Here is a 20,380-nt window from a genome sequence, read left to right as displayed (position 1 = left end):
TATATTGAGATGTGGTGGAAATGACATTTGTTCATTGCAGGTAGAAAAAAAAGTAAAATATGAACAATTTCTCTTGTAATCTAAGTTTGTCTGCTTACAGACCATAAAACTAGACAACTTATTTAAATTTATGAGACTGTTACGTGACTTTTGAACAAGTTTTTTTATTCAAATTTACAAGGCTAAAAGTGCCCCTAGTTGAAGAAACGCCCATATGACTTTTCAACAATATATAACTATCTGTTATGTATGATGCTTAACAGATTGCATGTCCTATAAAGTCAATTTGGTTACATAAAAATATATAAATATGATATGTGGCTCATATCTTAACCTTTATCTCTTTCAGTCAAAAATTATGTTATGTATTGTAATTGTACTTTAGTTTGGTTGCCTTCTATTGGTGGCTTGTTAAAAAACACAAAATCCTAAAAAACAATATGTCCCAAAAACACAACAGGAAACTATTTTTTAATGGTTTTAATGGTTACAAGTTGATGGTTTGTAATGTTTGTAATGGTATTTATTGTGGAAACCATTAGTTTCCACTGCCATGTGTTCTCTACAGATAACTAAAATTGAATAACTGAAATCAGAAATCAATGATCAGTAATTTAGCTTTGCGCTATAAAATTAGATAAACACTCAACTAACATGTTTTAATACTCACTGAATGTGGCACATTGTTTGTTTGTCTATCATCCTAATATTTATAAGATTTATATAATTTACAAAATAGTTCGTTTTTCTACAATACTATTTACAAATAAAAAAGTTTCCAGACATTGGTATAAAAGGTGTCTGGACATAAACATTACAATTTTGCCTTTCAGACTGAATACCAAACTCTATCATTAGTTGATGTTATCATTTTCAGCACATCACAGGACAACGTGTGTTAAATAAATGTCACTAAAAATAAACCATGATTTACTCTGACATATTTTATTATTAGCATATTTGTATATCTATGCACATTTGTGATTTTAGACAGCAGCATGTGAGCGGGACTTTTACTCTGGGCTGATGAGGTGACGTCACAAATCTGCGCCGCACCGCGCCGCGCTGCTGCGTCTGTGGCGATTCGGCTGAAGAAAGGTTTGTTTTTAACCATTTAAAGTTTTAAAATATATGCAAACAGTTCTGTCTGTTTTGTACTTTCTTTTACAAGCGATGTAAAATTAAGTTTTCCTTACCTAATATAATGTTGCAGTACTTTATCTAACATTAATGATCGTTATTTTGTGTAAGTAAAGCGCGTCCAGAAAAGGCGCGTCTCATTTCGCTCCATATATCGCGATCAGATTATTGTAAACATGAATTCAGCTCTGCTAAGTAGTGATGGGACATGGGCTTTTCGAAAATTCGAATCAGTTGAACCAAATTGATTCGCTGTTTTGAAGCGCACGAATCACCGAACACTGACAACACCTGGTCAAAACAGTGTAAATGCAACGGCACACAAACGTGTAAGCTTTTATAAGCCGATGACAGACGTTTTATTGAAGGTGTAATCTCTTAAAGCGCAATATCTTTAATTATGTTCAACTTAAATGTTAATATAAGTCATAACTAAACATGAAGTGTCTGTATAATTTGTGTTCTCTTTTATTTGAAGTGCTGGTTTTGAGTGTGTGTGTGTGTGTGTGTGTGTGTGTGTGTGTGTGTGTGTGTGTGTGTGTGTGTGTGTGTGTGTGTGTTTTGGTCTATTTCGGGACCTTACCAGTGCACTGACTACTAAACAAGGGAGCTGAATGAGACACACCTAGAGATTTAGTTTGGATTTATTTTTCTTAATGTTAATTATTCTTATCTTATGTGTCCAAACACCCAGAAAACTCCTCTTGAAGCAGCTGAGATCCACGTGTATGAAGATGGCGTTTATTAAAGTGGAGAATGAAGACATGATGATTGAAGAAGAATTTAGTGTGAAAAACGAAGATCCTGTGGAACAAACAGGTTGGTTTTCATTCTCATAGCTGAACACAGTCATTTTATCCTTATTAAAATGTTGAACTGTACAGAAATTATTAATCTTTTTGAAGAATGTTATAGTAGTGTGTTAAAGCTGTTTTTTTTGATATTGACTGAGCTGACTCATGTGCCAAATACTAATGCTGCCTTCAAGTGCATCTGAGAAGATCTTAATTCCAGTGTATTACAACCTGTTATGCTTTAAATAAGAGAAAATAATACAAAAGTAGTTTAAAATGATTTACTTATAATTATTGACTACCCAATAGCAACTTAAAAACAATGTAAATCAATAATTTCTATTATTTAACTGTCCACCTAACAAAAACATTTATTTTGCATAAATCAGTGAAATGTGAGTGACTACCTTTACATTTTTTTTTTTTTTTTAAATAATTATTTTTCTTCTCATTCTTTAAAAGCATTGTTTCAAACCAGTCTTGTGAACGTGAATTTGTTTTCAGGTGGACTGTTTTAGCAGATGGTGTGCCTTTTTACTTCTGAATGTCCTAACATTTAAAAGGAAGTAAGATTGAAAAATGTATGCATTACATCAGTGGCATCATATATACATTCTTCTTTTTAGAATGAAATATAACACATCCACCTCACATTTAATATCACATTTAATATCACATTAAATGTTAAGCTAAAAATATTCAGAGATTTAAAACAAAAAAAAAATTCTGAGGGTTAAAAACACTTTACAGGCAAAATATTGTTCTGTTAAAGTACTTCAAAATAAAAATTGGTAAGTGATATTACACGTAATAGATGGTTTGAATCAAACTGTTCAAATCAAAGACAAATTGTTTGCAAAAGAAAACATCTGTTGTGACTTTCGCTGTGTTACTTGCAGCTAAATAATAACATTATCACGCTAACAAATATATATTTTAATGTAATATTAATACTGTTTGATAAGAAAAAAATTTGGCTTGTACATTTTCTCAGTTCACTCTCTGTTTGCACACATGAGAAACATTTTGATAAAGTATTAAGAAGATATTAACATTATGAAAGAAATATTTTTCTCCAATATGCAGCAGAAAATTGAGCTTCAGATCCAAGATTATGAGAGTAAAGTTGAAATACTCAGTTAAGAAAGTCGAAACACTACAAGAATTTAAATCGTAAATAAATTGTAGAAATGAAAGTTATAATATTTTATAGCCTATATTGAGCATGCAAATGTCCTGGATTGGGAGCACCAGGAGAAGTTGTGTGTTTTGTTGCTTTTAATATAACACAGCTCAGCCTTCAAATTCTGTTAGTTTTATCACAAAATACAAATTATAAATGTTTATTTTAAGTTTATAGCAAGATATACTCCGAGAGTAAAGTCGGAATACTCAGAGAATTTAAATCGTAAAATAAATTGTAGAAATGAAAGGTATAATATTTTATAGCCTATATTGAGCATGCAAATGAATCTGCAAAATGTTATTTTACCAAAATAAAAAATGCATGGTATTTTTTTTTTTTTTTTTGGGTACCAACCCAAATAAGATATTTCACATTTAGTCCACAATAGAAAATAATTGTTCAATGAATTGAATATGGCTATTGTTGGGGCTTATCTGGAAGCTGGTTCCTGCTGCAGGTTTTGTAATAGCTGAATAATCTAGTTGTCTTATCTCTGATCCTGAGTGTTTTAGCGGGTACTTTCCATTTCGCTTTTAGACAGCACACTTGCAGATTTTTGTAACGCAATATTGAAGCATCTTCCTCTTCAAGTGGACTAGGGAAGTTTATATGTAAAGATCATCATCCCCTTTCTGTAACTCAAACTGAAGTGACGTGGTTTCTTTTACAGATGTTCCGAAGTCTTGTCCGGCCAAACTTCGTGTCATTCTTCAAGAGCATGACATTCGCAAACTGGACTTGCCTAATGGAATCCCTGGGACTGTGGGTGAACTGGAGTCTATTGTGAGGAGGGCATTTGGCCTTATTGGGAACTTTATTTTGCATTATAAGGATGCTGATTTCGGAGAGGAATATTTTTCTCTTACCTCAACAAGTGACATCAAGGACAAGGACACAATTAAGGTCATTCACATTGTCGAACCTCCCACACTTACTCTGACCTTCACAGATGTGGAGAGTTCCATTAGAAGTCCATCAAAGAGCTGCATCCAAACCTCTGTCCACAGTTCACTGACGGATGTCTATCCTTCTGTCAGCAGCTCCTGTTCTGGATTGCAGGATACACTAATTTGTTCATCATCTGAACACAAGACTCAGCGTTCACAGCGTTGGCCTACTGAATTCCCAGTACCTCGCTTTGCCTATGATACAGAACTTGTGCTTGCTGCAGGAAGTGAAGCTTTTAAGAAAGATGGAATTCAACTCAACTTTACATCAATTCTTCCAGACATCCTAGAGAAACTGGCTGAAACCATCTTTAACTATGTTGCCTACCCAACAAGCGCGCAGTTGTCTGATGTTGTTGAGGCGCTGATTCAGAAACATCCTTGCCTTAAAGAACCAGGCTCATATAATGGATGCTATGGATGGCGTCAGAGACTAAAATACAAAATGGGCAACTATAGAGCAAAACTGAGAGGGCTTGGATGCCCTGAGCTCGATGTTAACTCTGTCAAAAAGAAGCGAGCACATGAAAAAGCACCTGCAAAAAATATAAAAAAGCCAAGAAAGGCAGAGGTGAACTTTTTACCCCCTCACCCACAAGGAGAAACCGAAGAAAGCTTGGAACAGGAAAGACTGGAGCTTCTTGAGGAATTAAAGAAGGGTACTAACTGTCTGGTCATCAATGAAAAAATGGCCAAGACATTCTCTTTCCGTAGACAGGAAATTGTCAGTCAAGCAATACCTGTCAATGATGTAAAATACAGATGGCCTGCTCTTTTTGATACAGCTCAGGTAAATATATTTTCATAAAATAGTTTGCAGTATGTGTCGTATTACATTCAATTTTTTACATTAATAATTTGTTCCTCATTTTTACAGATAAATGAAGAATTCAGAAGAATCACCACTGTTAACCTGGAGGAAACGTTCATGACAAAACTGGACCTGTACTCTCCTAAAATGATGTCCTTGGTGTTCTCAAAGGGACGGTCTTCAAAAACGAGTATTCAGCGTATTAAGAACATGCTGCTAGAGGTATGAATAAATGTAACAGAAATTCGAATTTTGAATATTCGTCAAACTTAAAACCACACATTCTGATTGTAGTGAATTTTGCTTTCGCCAATGTAGGGAGGCAAAATAGTGTAGTGATGGGTACTCGCGTCACAGATGACGTTATGATTCTTGGTTCATGTGTCACTTAATGTGTGGTTATGAGTACATCACATACGAAAGATTGGTGGGATTTGTAGAACTTGTAGAACCTCTTACTGTATTATCAACACAAGGAAGACACAAGTGTGATAAAATAAATTTTATTAACAAAAGATAAATAAGGCTAATCAACAACTACCAAATGAATACCATGAATTAAAAAATTGATGAAGCACATAAGACAGGGTTCCCACGGGGCTTTGAAATCCTTGAAAGTTTGTGAACCTGGAAAAAAATGTCAAGGCCCTGGAAAGTTTTTGAAAATAAACATACATAGATACAGGTCCTTGAAAGTGCTTGATTTTATCTTGTGCAAAAAGTTTTCTGCCAAAAATGATATATTATTTCCTCCGGTCCGCTACTGTGTTATTTCGCCCAACACTTTGTGGCCTATGCATACTGGCTTGCTTGATTTACGGTAGTTATGCATATTTATGCATTACGTCAACTTAACGTTACATGAGCCTAAGCTCTTTTCAATAAAATCCATGCATTTTAGAATACAGTATAAGAATATTCTTCAGTTTTATGCAAAACAGAAACACAACAAATAGAATATCAGATCTCTGTCATATGGGCAAAAATAAATGCAAAAAAAAATGCATAGTTGTGTTTGACACATGAAAATTGTAGCAATGTATCTTACAAGATAACACGATATAACTTTGCTCTCACTTGAAATGTGTCCCCACATTAAGTCCTTGAATTTGAGTGTATTGCACCTGGAAAGTTCTTGAAAGGTCCTTGAATTTGAAGTTAACCAAGGTGTGGGAACCCTGATAAGATGCATAAAATGCAAGTGATTATGTTGGGTGTTGCTGTGTCAGAGCTGTTATCTTATGGAAAGATAAACTGTTGCTACTCTGAAACAAATAAAGTAATAACCTTATTATGCATCAAACAAATAAATGAGCTATTATTCGTTATCAGCTGCTATCAGCTATATAATATCTAATGTAAATTAGAAAATCATATATCAACAATATACAACAATGCCAAGGTCTTTGGAAGAGGTTTGGAAGTGATATTTACATTCCCTGTGGTTGAGTTAGCAGTCTGGTGATGGTGACTTCTTCCACTGGTTGCGCTGGTGGCAGTACAGTGGGGAAAGGAGCAGGAATCCGTTTCAACAGCCTTGAACATGAAGCGCTGTAGGATGCTGATCTCCTGGAGCACCAAAGGGTCCTAAGATCTGGAACACCCAGATATGGCTCTGGAGAAGGTTGGAGGAGATTGGCTCGCCTGGAGCTTAACCTTGTTGCAAATGTCTGTATCTTCTGCTTCTCTGGGCTAGAGACTCAGAACTTGGTCAATCCGCTTTGTCTCTCGATGGAGGGACGTGCTGCCTCTGTTGTTTTGCTGGACGAAGACTCTGAACGTAGAGTATCTCTTTCTTCGCAGACTGTAGACTCAGAACGTGGTTGTATCTGTTGCTGCCTCAAAAGCTGCAGACTCGGAGCATGGAATGTCTGTTTCTGACTCTCTAGACAGTAGACTCAGAACGTTGGTGTTTCTGCTGGAAGTACCTGAGACTCAGAACAGTGTAGCTGTTATTGCCTCTCTGGACATGCCAGAGACTCAGAATGAGGTTCATCTGTTACAGTCCTTTCCTTGACTCGGACTCAGAACCTGGTTGATCTGCTATTGTCTCACCGGATGGGAAACTCAGGACGTATATGTTATTGTCTCACCCTTGCGGGTTGCAGACTCAGGACGGTTGTGTCTGTTGCTGCCTTCCCTGTAACAGGCAGGAGACTCAGAACAAGGAGTGTCTTTTGGAAGGGTACCTTTAATGTTTTCCAATGAGAAGATTGCAATTTGGCACTTTTCCTTTTCCATGCTGTGATTGGCTGGTTCCATCAGAGTGGGGGAACACGTGGTGGCCCACCCCTTTTGTCTCTTTCACCGGTGCATTTCTCACTTTCCAAACCACAACCAGAATACATTTGGCAATGTTACAAACACAGTAAGTCCAAACATGATGGAAAAAGATTGTGAACTGTCATGCGTGCATTCATTTGTCCATTAACAGCTGAGTTGCACTACACACTGCTGTCACTAAGAAAACGTATTTCTCTGAATAAGTATAAGATTTGCGTGTTGCAGTGTGCATCAGTTTTAAGTTTTGAAAACGGTTATGAATGGATTTAGATGGATCTTTGTGATCTCTGATTTACTTACAGCTGCTGCATCTGTAGGTCCTAAGGAATTTTTATGGCCAATACTTTAGGAATCAGTCTCAAGGTGGTTGGAGGGCAGAAACTGCGTTTTGACCAATAGGAAGTCCTTCCTGGGCTTTGTACCAAAGGTCGTCTTGCCCTCTAAGAGATGTTTGGCTGTTGTCCTGGCATCTTTATCTGATGGCGTTGGACAGTTTGCTTATGTTAGTCCACCAAGATCCAATCAAAATGTAGTAAACCTTTGTCCACTATTGTGGCCAGAGAGGGGCCCCACCATAAACTGGGCTCTGGAATGTGCTGTCCACTTCATAATGCACAAACTTCGCAGTGGGAGGAGAGAAGGGAGCAGGATCGGCAAAGGACCTCGAGACTGGAATTGAACTCGGGGCTTAGTGTAAAACAGGACATTTCCTGTTGCCAGCAGGTGGCGCTATGATTATAACAGACCATTCGCCTTTAGATTTGTTCAGGACAGGATTCTTATCGAACGTGTGAAGTTTGGAATGTGTGAAGTCAGGCTGCCACGGACTTGCCTTTTAACTAAATCTCAAGATCTTCGCCGTTTAACATTGCAAAGGTCTTCAGAGTAGACTGACCAAACATAATGTTGATGTCATTAAATCTCTAGGAGTAGTTGGTTACAATGTAAAACATGTCACTTCCTGTTGCCAGCATGTGGTGGTATGACTATAACTGAATATGGGCATGTGTTCAAGACAAGACTCTTATCAAACAAGTGAAGTTTTGGGCAGATCAGACATTAGATGGCTGAGTTACAGCACCTTCCATTTTCATGGTGAAACATCGAAGTCTGACACAGACAGACCCTATAACGAAAACTCAAGATATTTGCACTTTAACGCCACAAAGGGCTTTAGATTACACAGACCAAATTTGGTGTTGGTGTTGATCTGTTTAAATCTCTAGGAAGAGTTTGTTTCAATACAATGGCTGAAATGGCAAAAATGGCACAAAACTTGCAGAGAGAATTCAAAATAATAGACTTCCTGGTTTTACCAGGGGACTTTTTTTGTAGGTATTGGTGTGTTACATGTGTCTCCTGATTTTCACACATGTATGTGAAACACAACTCGAGGGACACTTTGTTAAAATTTTATAGGTGGCGCTATCGAGCCATTTTGCCACACCCACTTCTGAAACCCATATCAGATGTAAATTTTCACCACTTTTGGTGTGTGCAAAGTTTCATGAGTTTTCGAGCTAAGCTAAATACAGTTTAAGAGGTTTTAAAGAAAATGTACATTTTGTAGAAACCCGATGTGATTTTAGACATACTTTTTTTTAAAATAGCCATAGAAGCTGTCATGGCGTTTAACACACTATCCTTCAAAGCACTTTGAAATACCTTTAATTTTGTATTCTTTCACTCGTACTTTAACGGAGTTGAGAGTTTCAGTGAATACAATCATAATGCATCATTTTTATAGTCTGTATGAATGTTGAAATCACGAACAATCATAGCTTTATCAACAACAATCATAACGTTATCTACTAGATCCTACAGAAAAAAAACAAAGTTCTTTAAGGATGTCTGTCTGTTTGTGTGTGTGTGTGTGTGTGTGTGTGTGTGTGTGTCACTATAGTGTGAATATTTGATGGGTGGCCAGACTACAATTTCAAAGAATAATACAATTATTATTATTTTTTAAATGATCAATTTATTATTTGATTTTAATTTTTGCATTTGAAACCCATTTTGATGGATGCACGACTTTTTTTTTTTTTTTTTTTTTTTTTTTTCTTTCCTTTTACAGGATTTTTCTCTGGAAAGTAGGAGAGAGGCTGCCATCCGTTCCTTAATGGTGTATCTCAGAGAAAATGAGGAAGATCTGTTTAAAGAACATTTGGTAAGTCAGACTGTACATTTTCTTAATATTATTTTTAGATGTGATAACGTAAAACACTGACATTGATTTTGACCTGCTTAGGATGATGAGGATATTTCCAACGAAGTGATGAAGATTATTATAACTAGAGGTTCCTTGGTGTCAGAACCAGCCAGAGCACGAATTGTGATTGAGGGAACAGAAGTCCAGCAAGACCTGGAAGTATCCAGGGCCTGTGCATTGCTCATGGGGCTGATATACGCACTCAACCTGAGCTACCCGAAAGAACTGAAAAACACGTTTGAGGCATTTCAAAAGATCTTCCTTGAGCTGGATGACATGAAACCTAGCCCGAAGGTAATGTCTCTAAAAAACAAACTGCTGTACTAAAACTCTGAAGAATTAGGTTGCTGTCAGTAAGTTCAAATGATATGTAAAAGTTACATTGTGCATACAATTACAGCAGCTGTACTCTTGACGGTTCGTTAGGAACACCTATATTTAAAAAAAAAAAAAAAGTGTTTGAAACAACAATCCCAAGCAAGACTGTTAAAAATGGCGTTAGTTTTAGCTAGGTGGACACAAGTGAATTGGCAATGAGTGTTCTTGAAATTTCTGATGTTTTCTGTGTTCTTTTTGTAAAACCATATATTTACTTAGCTTTGGAAACATTTTATTTTCCCCTATGGTATGTGCCATTTGATGTGTTTTTGACAACACTAAATCCATGGATACTCTTACAGTTTTGAAGCACTGTATTCAGCTCAGAGGATCGATCCTCTTAAATCCACATTCATAAAGTGAACATGTTTTATGTTTTTTTAAGGGAAATGTCATGCTAAAAGCCTATGGATTTGTTTTTGTGCACAGATGATGTTCATGATTACCAAATTATTTGGACCAAACAAAAGTTGCCGTTACTTTTATATTAAACAGTTGTTAAAACTGGAATGCCAGTGTTTTATTTTTTCTTACTGAAGTAAAATAAATTACCAGTACTCTCAAATGATTGTAACAGTTTGCATTTCTGAGTAGGATGGAAGCCAGATTGCCCTTGCAAGTGATTTGACAATGTAATATCAACAAAACTTTGATAAAGCTTTTAGGTTAAACCAAAACATGTTTGCTATACTGTTGGGGAATTTACAGTTAAAACCCAAGGACCACATATGAAGAACAAAGACCAGAAGTCAGAGATGCAGTCACTTGAAGAAAAATTTATTAAAGAAAATGGTTTGCAATTTCATCAGCGTAAGTCACTTTCAACACTCGGTGGAGTTTGTAGGCCGCTCTGCGTACATGTTTAAGAAACCAGCAGTTATACTCTAACAGAGGTCACTAATTATGTCAGTACGTAGGTGGGCAAGATTCTGGTTGGTAGATAAACTTAGAACAGTCTCCACATGTGGACATAAAACCGGAAGCATATCTTCTATGGATTATTTTTGGTGACAAGTGATCAGAGGTCAGACGCAATTCGTCTCTCAAGAGATGTATATCTGTCACCCTGGACATCATGTTGACGGCAAATTACGGTTTCCTCCTAGGGCTCTCTCTGCATTTAGCTGCAAAAACAGACGTTCACACACCTACATACATGCATACAGAACACTTATCTGTACTTCAAGGTTGTCTGGCTTTGGCCTAAATGTTATCAAATATGGTTAACTACACAGACACAATGAGAGCAGGTTTAAATATATATTTGTTTCTTCAAAAAAAAAAAAAAAGGGGTAGCTGTGGCATAATGGTTAGAGAGTTGGACTTGTAACCTGAAGGTTGCAGGTTCGAGTCTCAGGTCCGGCAGGGATTGTCGGTGGGGGCAGTGAATAAACGGCATTCTCTCCACCTTCAATACCACAACTTGAGCAAGGCACCAAACTGTGGCTGCCCACTGCTTCCGGGTGGGTGTGCGTTTGTGTTTGTTTATTACTTACTACTGTGTGTGTGCACTTGGATGGGTTAAATGCAGAGCAAAAAAGTATGGGTTACCATAGTTGGCCACAAGTCACATCATTCATGAAAGGAAAGTGAAACCGTTAAGAGATAAACGGGTGGCGCCTGTGTGGTCTGCCTGGAGGATTCAACCCGGCAGCTATGTTTTATGTCAACGTGGATCCCTTCAGTCGGGACCACTGTCCGGCTGGCGACGCGGCCTCGGCTGGGCACACTTCTTCTGCGGCGGTGCTTTGTGACCAGTTCTGGTTTGGCTGGGATGGGTTTCCTATATTTTATATATATATATATATATATATATATATATATATATATATATAATTTTTTTTTTATATATATATATATATTTTGTTCACCTGCCAAACACAAGAACAGGAACAATTGTAAAGAACAAACAGTTCTCAATCCACAAATGAGTATGACAATTTTTCAGTTTGTTTAGAACCTTTTAACAAAGGAAGGAATGTCTTTGTTTAGTTTTGTGTAGAACCTTTAGAATTATCTTCAGACCTGCAATGAATTATCTTTCAAACATGCTGCAGAAAAAATATCAGGATACAGATTAAATAAGAACTTAAATATCCAACATCTCTACCTTAGTTTATCTATTGTAATTATATTGCCAAGTTCAAGTTTTTATGAAGGAACAGTAGTTGGTCCACATGTTCACTACTAAGTGTGCTTCGCTGAGCTATAACAATATCCCCTGCAGTGGAAAAGACTCTCTCTGCAGAGACACTGGTTGCAGGAATGCATAAATACCTCCTTGCCATTTTGGAGAGCAAGGGGTCCTCAAAGAGAGAGAAAGTGGTGGGGTACTCCGATATCTGATCATCTCCTCTTCAGCTTTGGCACGGGCTGACTGATGATGATGTGGTGTAAATGAAGCATAAGAAAAGGTCTGTTTCAGCAGACTGTGAAGCAAAGATGAAGCTTTTCCTGTTAAAGTAGAAGGTCAGTCATCCAGATTTTCTGCGACTTCAGGCTGTGGGCTCACTGCAGTCTTCTGGATTGTGCTTGTGCTACAATGGAAAATAGTCAAAATGTGCCTCACCCTCCCTAACAGCCTTGACACTGCTGGCAACTTTAGCGCTCGCTGAGATGCCAAATTAGGTGTGTGTGTGTAACATTTCACATGTGGAAACTTGCCAAGCTGTGCTGCAACAGCCATATTAGATGCATTGTCAGTCACCAAAACTAACAGTGTGTTTACACCAAACACAAATTTAATTATTTGCACGAGTAGATTACATACAAAGTCAGTACAAAGACACAAATAGAGGTGAATTTGCGCTGGGCGACGCAAATGATGCGAAATGCGTGGTGAGTTTGCCATGAACACACGATATTCGCCTCAAACTAGTTAAAAAATCCGTTTCGCACAAGCTAGTCAGTGAAGAGCTTATTGACGAGTCCGGTTGAATCAGCAAATGGAAGAGAGCATTATTGTAGCCCGAAATTTATAATACAGGGATCTGGAGCATAGAAAACAATTAAAAGCAGTTGTAGTGGTAGTTGTATTTTATTAGCATGGCTACAGAGATGCTGCTAAAAAATAAAATAATAAAGTCAGCATATATACAGCAGAAAAATGTAACCCACATTAATGCAGTATTAATAGGCTACTCATCCGCCTCTGGATGGTGCTGTGATTCCAGACACGTCGGCCTTTTTCTTTACAGCGTATTTGGGACTTCAACAGCAGGTACAAAGCAGCGATTGTAGTTATCTCCATCATGGTTGATCGTGCCTTGTTATTCTTATGAGTGATGCAGAAAATGTCCTGCGAGTAATCTAGAGCAGGGGTGCTCAACCCTGGTCCTGGAGATCGACTTTCCTGCAGAGTTCAGCTCCAACCCTGACCAAACACACCTGAACCAGCTAATTAGGATCTCAAGGAGCACTTGATAATTACAGACAGGTGTGTTTGATTAGGGTTGGAACTAAACTCTGCAGGAAAGTCGATCTCCAGGAACAGGGTTGGGCACCCCTGATCTAGAGCGAGTGACGCAATGCACATATTCGCTTTTTTTTTATATATATTTGAGCTTTAGTCTCCCTGTAGAGTGCGGGTATTGCAGTGTCACTGAAATAACGTAGTGAGGGCACACTATATCTTGGTCCAAACACCTGTAACATTAAGTGAAATCCTTGGTTATCATACAGGCACAGATCCTTGGCAATAAAACCTGCCACTGACTGGGTAATTCACTTGGCCTTTTCAGAATTTGGTGGAAGCTTTGCTACTTGCTCGAGGGTCCTTGAAGTGAAACCAGCAGTGGGCGCGATCGGGACAGAAGACCGTTTCTCCAGCTCTGAGCATATTGTGTAATATGCTTCTTCATGTTAGTCTGGAAATACTTAAATTTGGCAAGACAGACTTTGCACACAGGATGGCTCTTATCAAGGACTTCTTTCTCTTTATCTTCACAAAATCCAAAATGTTGCCACACAGTCAATTTCAAATTTGATGTTGCAGGTTGTAGTTTGTCCATTGTTCAAAAGAAGTGAATTCAACAGCATGCTTATGAGGCGAGCGTTGTGATGTTGTGCGTGTTGTTTCCAGCGCACACTGGCGATTTTACTTGAACATAGAATGGATTATGAATCTTTGAGAATTTGATTTGGAATCGTTAGAGAAAGCATTGCAATGCATCGATGCATCAAATTTTTTCTCCCACCCCTAATACATATATGGACCTCCAAGACAGAGGTGGACAAAGTTTGGACACCGCTGGTCTAGATCTAGGCATAGACCAGGGTTCCTCAAATGTTGTCAAAAAACCTCAACCAGGGGTGTCCTGCAGAGTGCCACTGTCTTGCAGAGTTTAGCTCCAACCCCAATTAAACATACCTGAGCCAGTTAATCAGGCTCTTACTATGCATATTAGAAACTTCCAGACAGGTGTCAGGTGTGCTGAGGCAAGTTGGATCTAAACTCCACAGGACAGTGGACCTCCAGGACAGAGTTTGGACACCTGTGGTCACCTGTGGGTTTTTGGCCCTCGTGGGGAACATTTGAGAAAACCTGGTCTATGTCTAAGATCTAGACCAGGGGTGTGCAAACATGGTCCTGGAGGGCCACTGTCCGGCAAAGTTTAACTCCAATCCCAATTAAACACACCTGAACTAGCCAATCAAGCTCTTACTATGCATATATGTGTGTAACATTTCACATGTGGAAACTTGCCAAGCTGTGCTGCAACAGCCATATTAGAAGCATTGTCAGTCACCAAAACGTGAGTAGATTACATACATAGTCTTACATACAGTCAATGCAAAGACACGATTAGAGGCAAATTGAAACAAAATGAAGCACGGGGTAACAACGCCACTTAACTTTTTAAAGGTCTGGTCTTCTGTCACATATCATGTGAGGAAGGGGCGAATAAAGATGAAGGTCAAAGATAAAGTCTTTATTATATTCCACAGGTAAATCCACAGCAGGAGGGTAGAACCATGCATGCATTGACGAGACCGGACGACAAACACTGAACTGAATGCAACTTATAAAGACAGGTGATTATGATGAACATAATTAAGGCACAGGTAATACAAGGTTAATTAATGATGATTAAACGAGGACAGGAAACAGGAACAACCAAATATGCGCACAAGAGGGAGAAACCAACATAAACAGTCCACAGGGGTGTGACAAAACTGTGTAAATAAAAAATAGCTCACTAATAAACTAGACACTCATAGCTGGAACCAGCTTCCAGATGTCATTAGATGAGCCCCAACAGTAACCATATTCAAGTCCAGACTGACATGTTAATCAGTGTACCAGTGCACAGAGTTCATTATTTCATGAAGTTTGTCATTTTATTCATAATCTCTCATTTACATTGTAATATAAGTTTAATAAATATATCAGTTTATGGAATGGAGCGATGTCTCTACACAATCAAAATTGGAGGGTGAAGAGGTATAGAATGCCATTTGGCACACATTTAGCCACGGTGTGAACATTTGCTTAATTTCACACAGATACGTATTTTCTGGTGCAATTTTAATTTGCCGAACCATTTAAAACCCTTTCCACACAAAGAACACACATAGGGTTTCACATTTTCATGACTTTTCATGTGTATCTGTAAGTGTGATGGCAAAATAAGTTTTTTGTTACACTGATCACAATTACATTTCCTCCTTCCTCCAGATCGAATGTGCTGGTGTTTTTCTAAATTGCTGTTTTTTCTAAACCTCTTGTCACATTTAGAGCTCTGAAATTTCTGGCCAGAATGAGTTTGCGAATGACGTTTCACGTCTCTTTGATATGTGATTTGATATCGACACGAGAAAGGCTTCTCTCCAGTGTAAAGCCTCATGTGAGTCTTAAGATTTCCTTTTTGCGAGAAGCTCTTCCCACACAGTTTGCAGGTGTAAGGACTCTCTCCAGTGTGAATACTCATGTGAGTGCTGAGGCTTTTTTTATGACTGAAACTCTTTCCACACTGATCACATTTAAAACAATTGTCTCCTGAGTGAATCCTCATGTGGTAGTTAAGGTTTACTTTACGTGTGAAACTCTTTCCACACTGACCACATACGAACGGCTTCTTTCCGGTGTGAATGTTCTTGTGATATCTAAGATTTAGTTCTGTTGTGAAGCTCTTTCCACACTGATCACATGTGTAAAGCTTCTCTCCAGTGTGAATTCTCATGTGGGAATTAAGGGTGTTTTTATGTGTAAATCTCTGTCCACATTGAGAGCAAGTGTAAGGCTTTTCTCCAGTGTGAATTCTCATGTGGACTTTAAGGTTTCCTTTTTGCGCAAAACTGCTTCCACACTGTTGGCAGGTGAACAAACTCTCCAGTGTGAATTCTTATGTGGATTTCAAGGGTTTGCTTTTTAGTAAAATGTTTTCCACACTGTTTGCAGATAAAAGAGTTCTCTCCAGTGTGGAGTCTCATATGGACTGTAAGGTTTTGTTTCTGACTGAAACTCTTTCCACACTGTTGGCAGGTGAAAGGCTTTTCTCCAGTGTGAACCCTCATGTGGACTGTAAGGTTTTGTCTTTGAGTGAAGCTTTTTCCACACTGTTGGCGGGTGAAATAACTGTTAGATGTGGTCTTCTTAACTCTTTTTCATTACTGGAGAAAAATCCAAGACTAAAAAATGTTCCTCATTCTGCTTTTTCTCTTCCATTTCATTCAGTTCTTGACTCTCCTCTTTGAGGGCCATCTGGTCTAAAGTGGAAAAAAAATAAAAATGTAAAATAACACCAGTTTAATGGCACAAAGCAACAGACATTAAAACCAACTTAAGTTATAAAAACCTAATGAAAAATGTGCTACCTGTAATCTCAGAACCTATCCCCAATATTATTAACTTTTCACTTTGTTTACTTTTAAACATTTAAGCTGGCAGTTATCAAGCACAGCTTGAACAAACAAGAACTGGTTTGGAGATAAAGCATATAGAACAGTGCAACAGCTGCTTTCTTGCTTGCACTAAATATGGGTGACATTTGAGCTCCACTAATGCAGTCTACACTCCAGTTCGACTGCAAAGTCATTCTTTAGTTGAATTAAGTTAAACATGCATTTTTAACATTTAATATTTGTATATTCATACAATTTAATAAGGTTAGAATTAAAAAAATACCCTTTATAAAGTCAACAAGAATCATTCTTGCAGATGTTTCAGTGCTTGCCAATGTTTTTTTAATTAGGCTTGTCCAGTTGGGCAAGTAAGATTCTCTTTACCTTGCTCCTTCAAAAATCCACTTGCCCTAGACCAGTGGTCAAGCTTTAATATTGAGCCCTTAAGGTGCTTTTTGGCCTCAGTTTTGTGAATTAACATTATTGTTATTATTATTAATATTAATAATTATTATTAACAATATTGATAATATTTCCATGGCTAGACTTCACACTTGTCACATGACACGCAGCCACAATAGTGCATGACTGATGTATCGCTTTTATTTCATTTTTCTTTATTTAAAATATTTGAAACTTACATGAAATATCATGACAATATCATGAAATATCTGCTATGCCAATATCCAAATACGTCTCTACTGGAATTATACACAAGACATTCTTCAACAATATCTTTCATCTCTGTAGATTTGAGCTTTGAGAATGAAAACCAACCTTTTTGTTCCTCAGTATCTTCTTGCTTCACTCTGAATACGTCTTCAATCTTTATGTCTTCACTCTCCTCTTTAATTAACGCCATCTTTATAATAGTGTGTCACATGGATCTCAGTTGCTTCACTGGAGTTTTTCTGTGTGTTTTGACACGGTTATGTTTAAGATAAGAATAACTAACAAAAAGCAAAAATAAATCCAGGCTAAATCTCTGGGTGCATCTCAGTCAGCTCCCTAGTTTAGTAGTCAGTGCACTGGTAAGGGCGGTATGGCAGTGATAGTTAATGGTATTAAATGGCCTTATTAGCCAAACTCTCCCAAACCATAAAAACTAGTTAATAAAATATCCTAATTTATACAGACACTATATATTTAACCTTTTAACTGTCACCATCTCCTCAGTGGAATGCCTAAGTTTACTTCACTATATTACAAATAAATCCTAACCTAATCATGGCAAACTATATATCGTTGGAAAGGTCTAAGACTCCTAAATAGATATTTTACCACTGTTTTTTGTTACAAATTATGTAGGAACAGTAATAGATTAATTTATGAAAAGAGTGCACCTCAAAAATCTACATCAAAACTGCAATATTCTGACCTTTGTCACAAGGTCTTTTTTGTTGCCTTTTTCCCATTACGTTTAGAAATCATCAGAAATTATAAATCATTTGAAAGCTAAAAACCTCAAAATTCATCCTTTGAGAGCCATTTTAAAAGCAGACATTACATTACCATGGAAATGAGACTTCAAAATCATATTATGTATTTGTTCATGAATTATAATTTTAGTTTGAATCGAATCAAAATGTGAATCATTTATTATTTGCCAAAAACATTTGCATTTGTTCATTTCAGTCTTTGAGTTTCATTTTGCCAAGCAGTTCATTCAGTCTTTGAGTTTCACAAAGCTCGTTTCTCTCATCAGTACTTGCCAGTGACCAAATTCGCGTTTAATTCCCGATTCTTGATATGTGGAGCGAAATGAGACGCACCTTTTAACGTATTAATTATGTGCTTATGCTCTTTACACATATAAAACGTTTCTTAATGTAAGCATTGCACTGCTACATTCCTTAATAATGTTAAAAACTACATTCGTTTTACATAGTTTGTAGACACTATAAACTTTAGACACTGTTTTAAATACCTTAAACCCTTTAAAATAAACCTGACGTCACACTACAACCACACGCCGCTGTCTGAATACACAAAAGTGCATAGAAATTTACATGCAAGCACAAACAAATAATAAAACACGTATATTATGTGATATGTTTGAATGGAACATATTTAAATATATGCTGTACAATGCTGAAACAATGAAAAAGGACGCACTGCGTCTAAATATAACAATGAGACAAAAAAACAGCCATGTTTGAGTGCAAAAACCAGACATGGAAAAGTTTTTCCAGTAATAAGACTTTTTAAAATTATTGTTTAGATGCATTTTTTTTTTCCAAAAGTGCCAGAGTAGATATAGTAGATTTATGTGACTGGGTATCTTCTTTGATTTATACCATTTACTCATTTACAAATTCTATTATGGTGGGAGTTACTTTTATTTCCTGGCGTTTTTGCTGATGAACAAGTAATTATGTCAAAATACTCTTGTGTATTACAGTTATAATGATATTAATATCAACTGTAGTACTAATCTGAGCACTAGATGTCACTATTAATCACTTTATTTCCAGCAGCAGTCACACATTAAAATAACTGACATGAAGTCATCAGACACTTCTACTTTCTATTATGTTTGAATGGCTTTTAGCTTTTTAAAAACAAAGATGACTATCCTGCCCCTGTAGAGGATTTAAATAACCTGCAAAGTCCATGAATACACTTTATATACTATATTTATACTGCAGCAGTTCATAGATCCTGAAGAACTTGGCTGATCTCAGGGCATTCTTCTAGAAGTGCATTGCATTAAAAATCATTAACTTTGAAAAATAAAAATAAGTACAGAGGTAAGAACTTGTGAACAAATGGTTCACTGGTGTCCACCCATGGACTAAGGTTCACAAGTAAGTAATATTGAAATTAAATTATTCATTAAGGATGTCTTCTGAATAAAGTGATTGTGGTCATACTTTTTGCAGCATAACCTTAAGTCTGGGGTATGACATGGTAAGAAAAGTGACATTAAGCAAGTTTAATACTTTATTAATTACAAAGGAGACCTTAATGGAAAGTGTTATTTAGACTGAATCCATGCTTTTGTACCGGTCGATTGCTAATTATTTTCTCTCTTCTTTTCTTCAGTATACTTCATTTCAAAGAAAATGTCTCTGATTATTATTTTTTTTTTTCTGTTCTTGTTGTTACTCTTTGCTTTAGTGATTCAGCTTTACCCACCATTAATGGTATTTTTTCTGAGGTATATAATAATAATAGTAAAAAACAAATAATAGTAATAATAATAAAAGCCAAACCACTTTGTAAAACTGACTCCAACACATTCCAGAGACTTTTAAAGGTTAAAGTCAGGACTCTATGTTGGCCAATTCATGTGTGAAAATGATTCCTCATGCTCCCTGAACCACTCTTTCCCAGCGAAATTCCAGAGTAATAGTTTATTGTGGTTTGAAGGATTTAATCTCTTCTTTGCAATGTTTTTCAAGATGAAGAGACAGAATTTTGGAAGCTTTGGAAGCTTAGTTGTGCAGCCTGACAGCAAACACCCAGATGCATCTGAATCTGAGGATGAACTCGAGTTTGGCTAGAATCCGATCCCTTGGACATTACTTGTTACTCTGATGATGGCAAGGACAGTTAAGGACATGGAGGGGACAGTGGTTCCTCAGAGGAATTCAAAAGAAGACACGTTTCTGGGACACTCATAGTACGTCCTTTAATTAGAGAAATTATCTGCCAGTGTCTTCTGTATCAGGGGTCGGCAAGTAAGTTTGACTTCGGGCCCCAAAAAAAAAAATTCGCCACTAGATGGCAGGCCAGAACATAGTCAAAGGATAATTTAAGAAATTAATTGATGAAAAATGCAACTAG

The 20,380-nt window shown here is 37.1% G+C and overlaps 2 protein-coding genes and 1 pseudogene across 3 annotated transcripts in view; 2 read left to right on the top strand and 1 right to left on the bottom strand.

Annotated features, from left to right (window-relative positions):
* LOC127164542 (zinc finger protein 160-like) overlaps positions 1-20,380 on the top strand; it is a 115,800-nt gene that overhangs the window by 75,922 nt on the left and 19,498 nt on the right. The gene's annotated exons all lie outside the window — the stretch shown is intronic.
* On the top strand, positions 1,011-10,300 carry si:ch211-166e11.5 (sterile alpha motif domain-containing protein 3). 2 transcript variants are annotated; one of them, XM_051107950.1, is made up of 6 exons: positions 1,011-1,098; positions 1,835-1,959; positions 3,791-4,857; positions 4,945-5,100; positions 9,236-9,328; positions 9,410-10,300. In XM_051107950.1, exons 2-6 carry the CDS (start codon positions 1,869-1,871, stop codon positions 9,695-9,697), a joined length of 1,695 nt encoding a protein of 564 aa, XP_050963907.1. In that variant the 5' UTR covers positions 1,011-1,098; positions 1,835-1,868; the 3' UTR covers positions 9,698-10,300. The 2 variants fall into 2 exon arrangements, with proteins under 2 accessions (XP_050963907.1, XP_050963908.1); XM_051107951.1 differs by lacking the exon at positions 1,011-1,098 and adding an exon at positions 1,497-1,508.
* Positions 15,293-17,453, bottom strand: LOC127163952 (gastrula zinc finger protein XlCGF8.2DB-like; annotated as a pseudogene).

The sequence above is a fragment of the Labeo rohita genome, chromosome 4 (genome assembly GCF_022985175.1).
Source record: "Labeo rohita strain BAU-BD-2019 chromosome 4, IGBB_LRoh.1.0, whole genome shotgun sequence".
NCBI lineage: Eukaryota > Metazoa > Chordata > Actinopteri > Cypriniformes > Cyprinidae > Labeo > Labeo rohita.
This window is presented reverse-complemented; position numbering and strand designations above follow the sequence as displayed.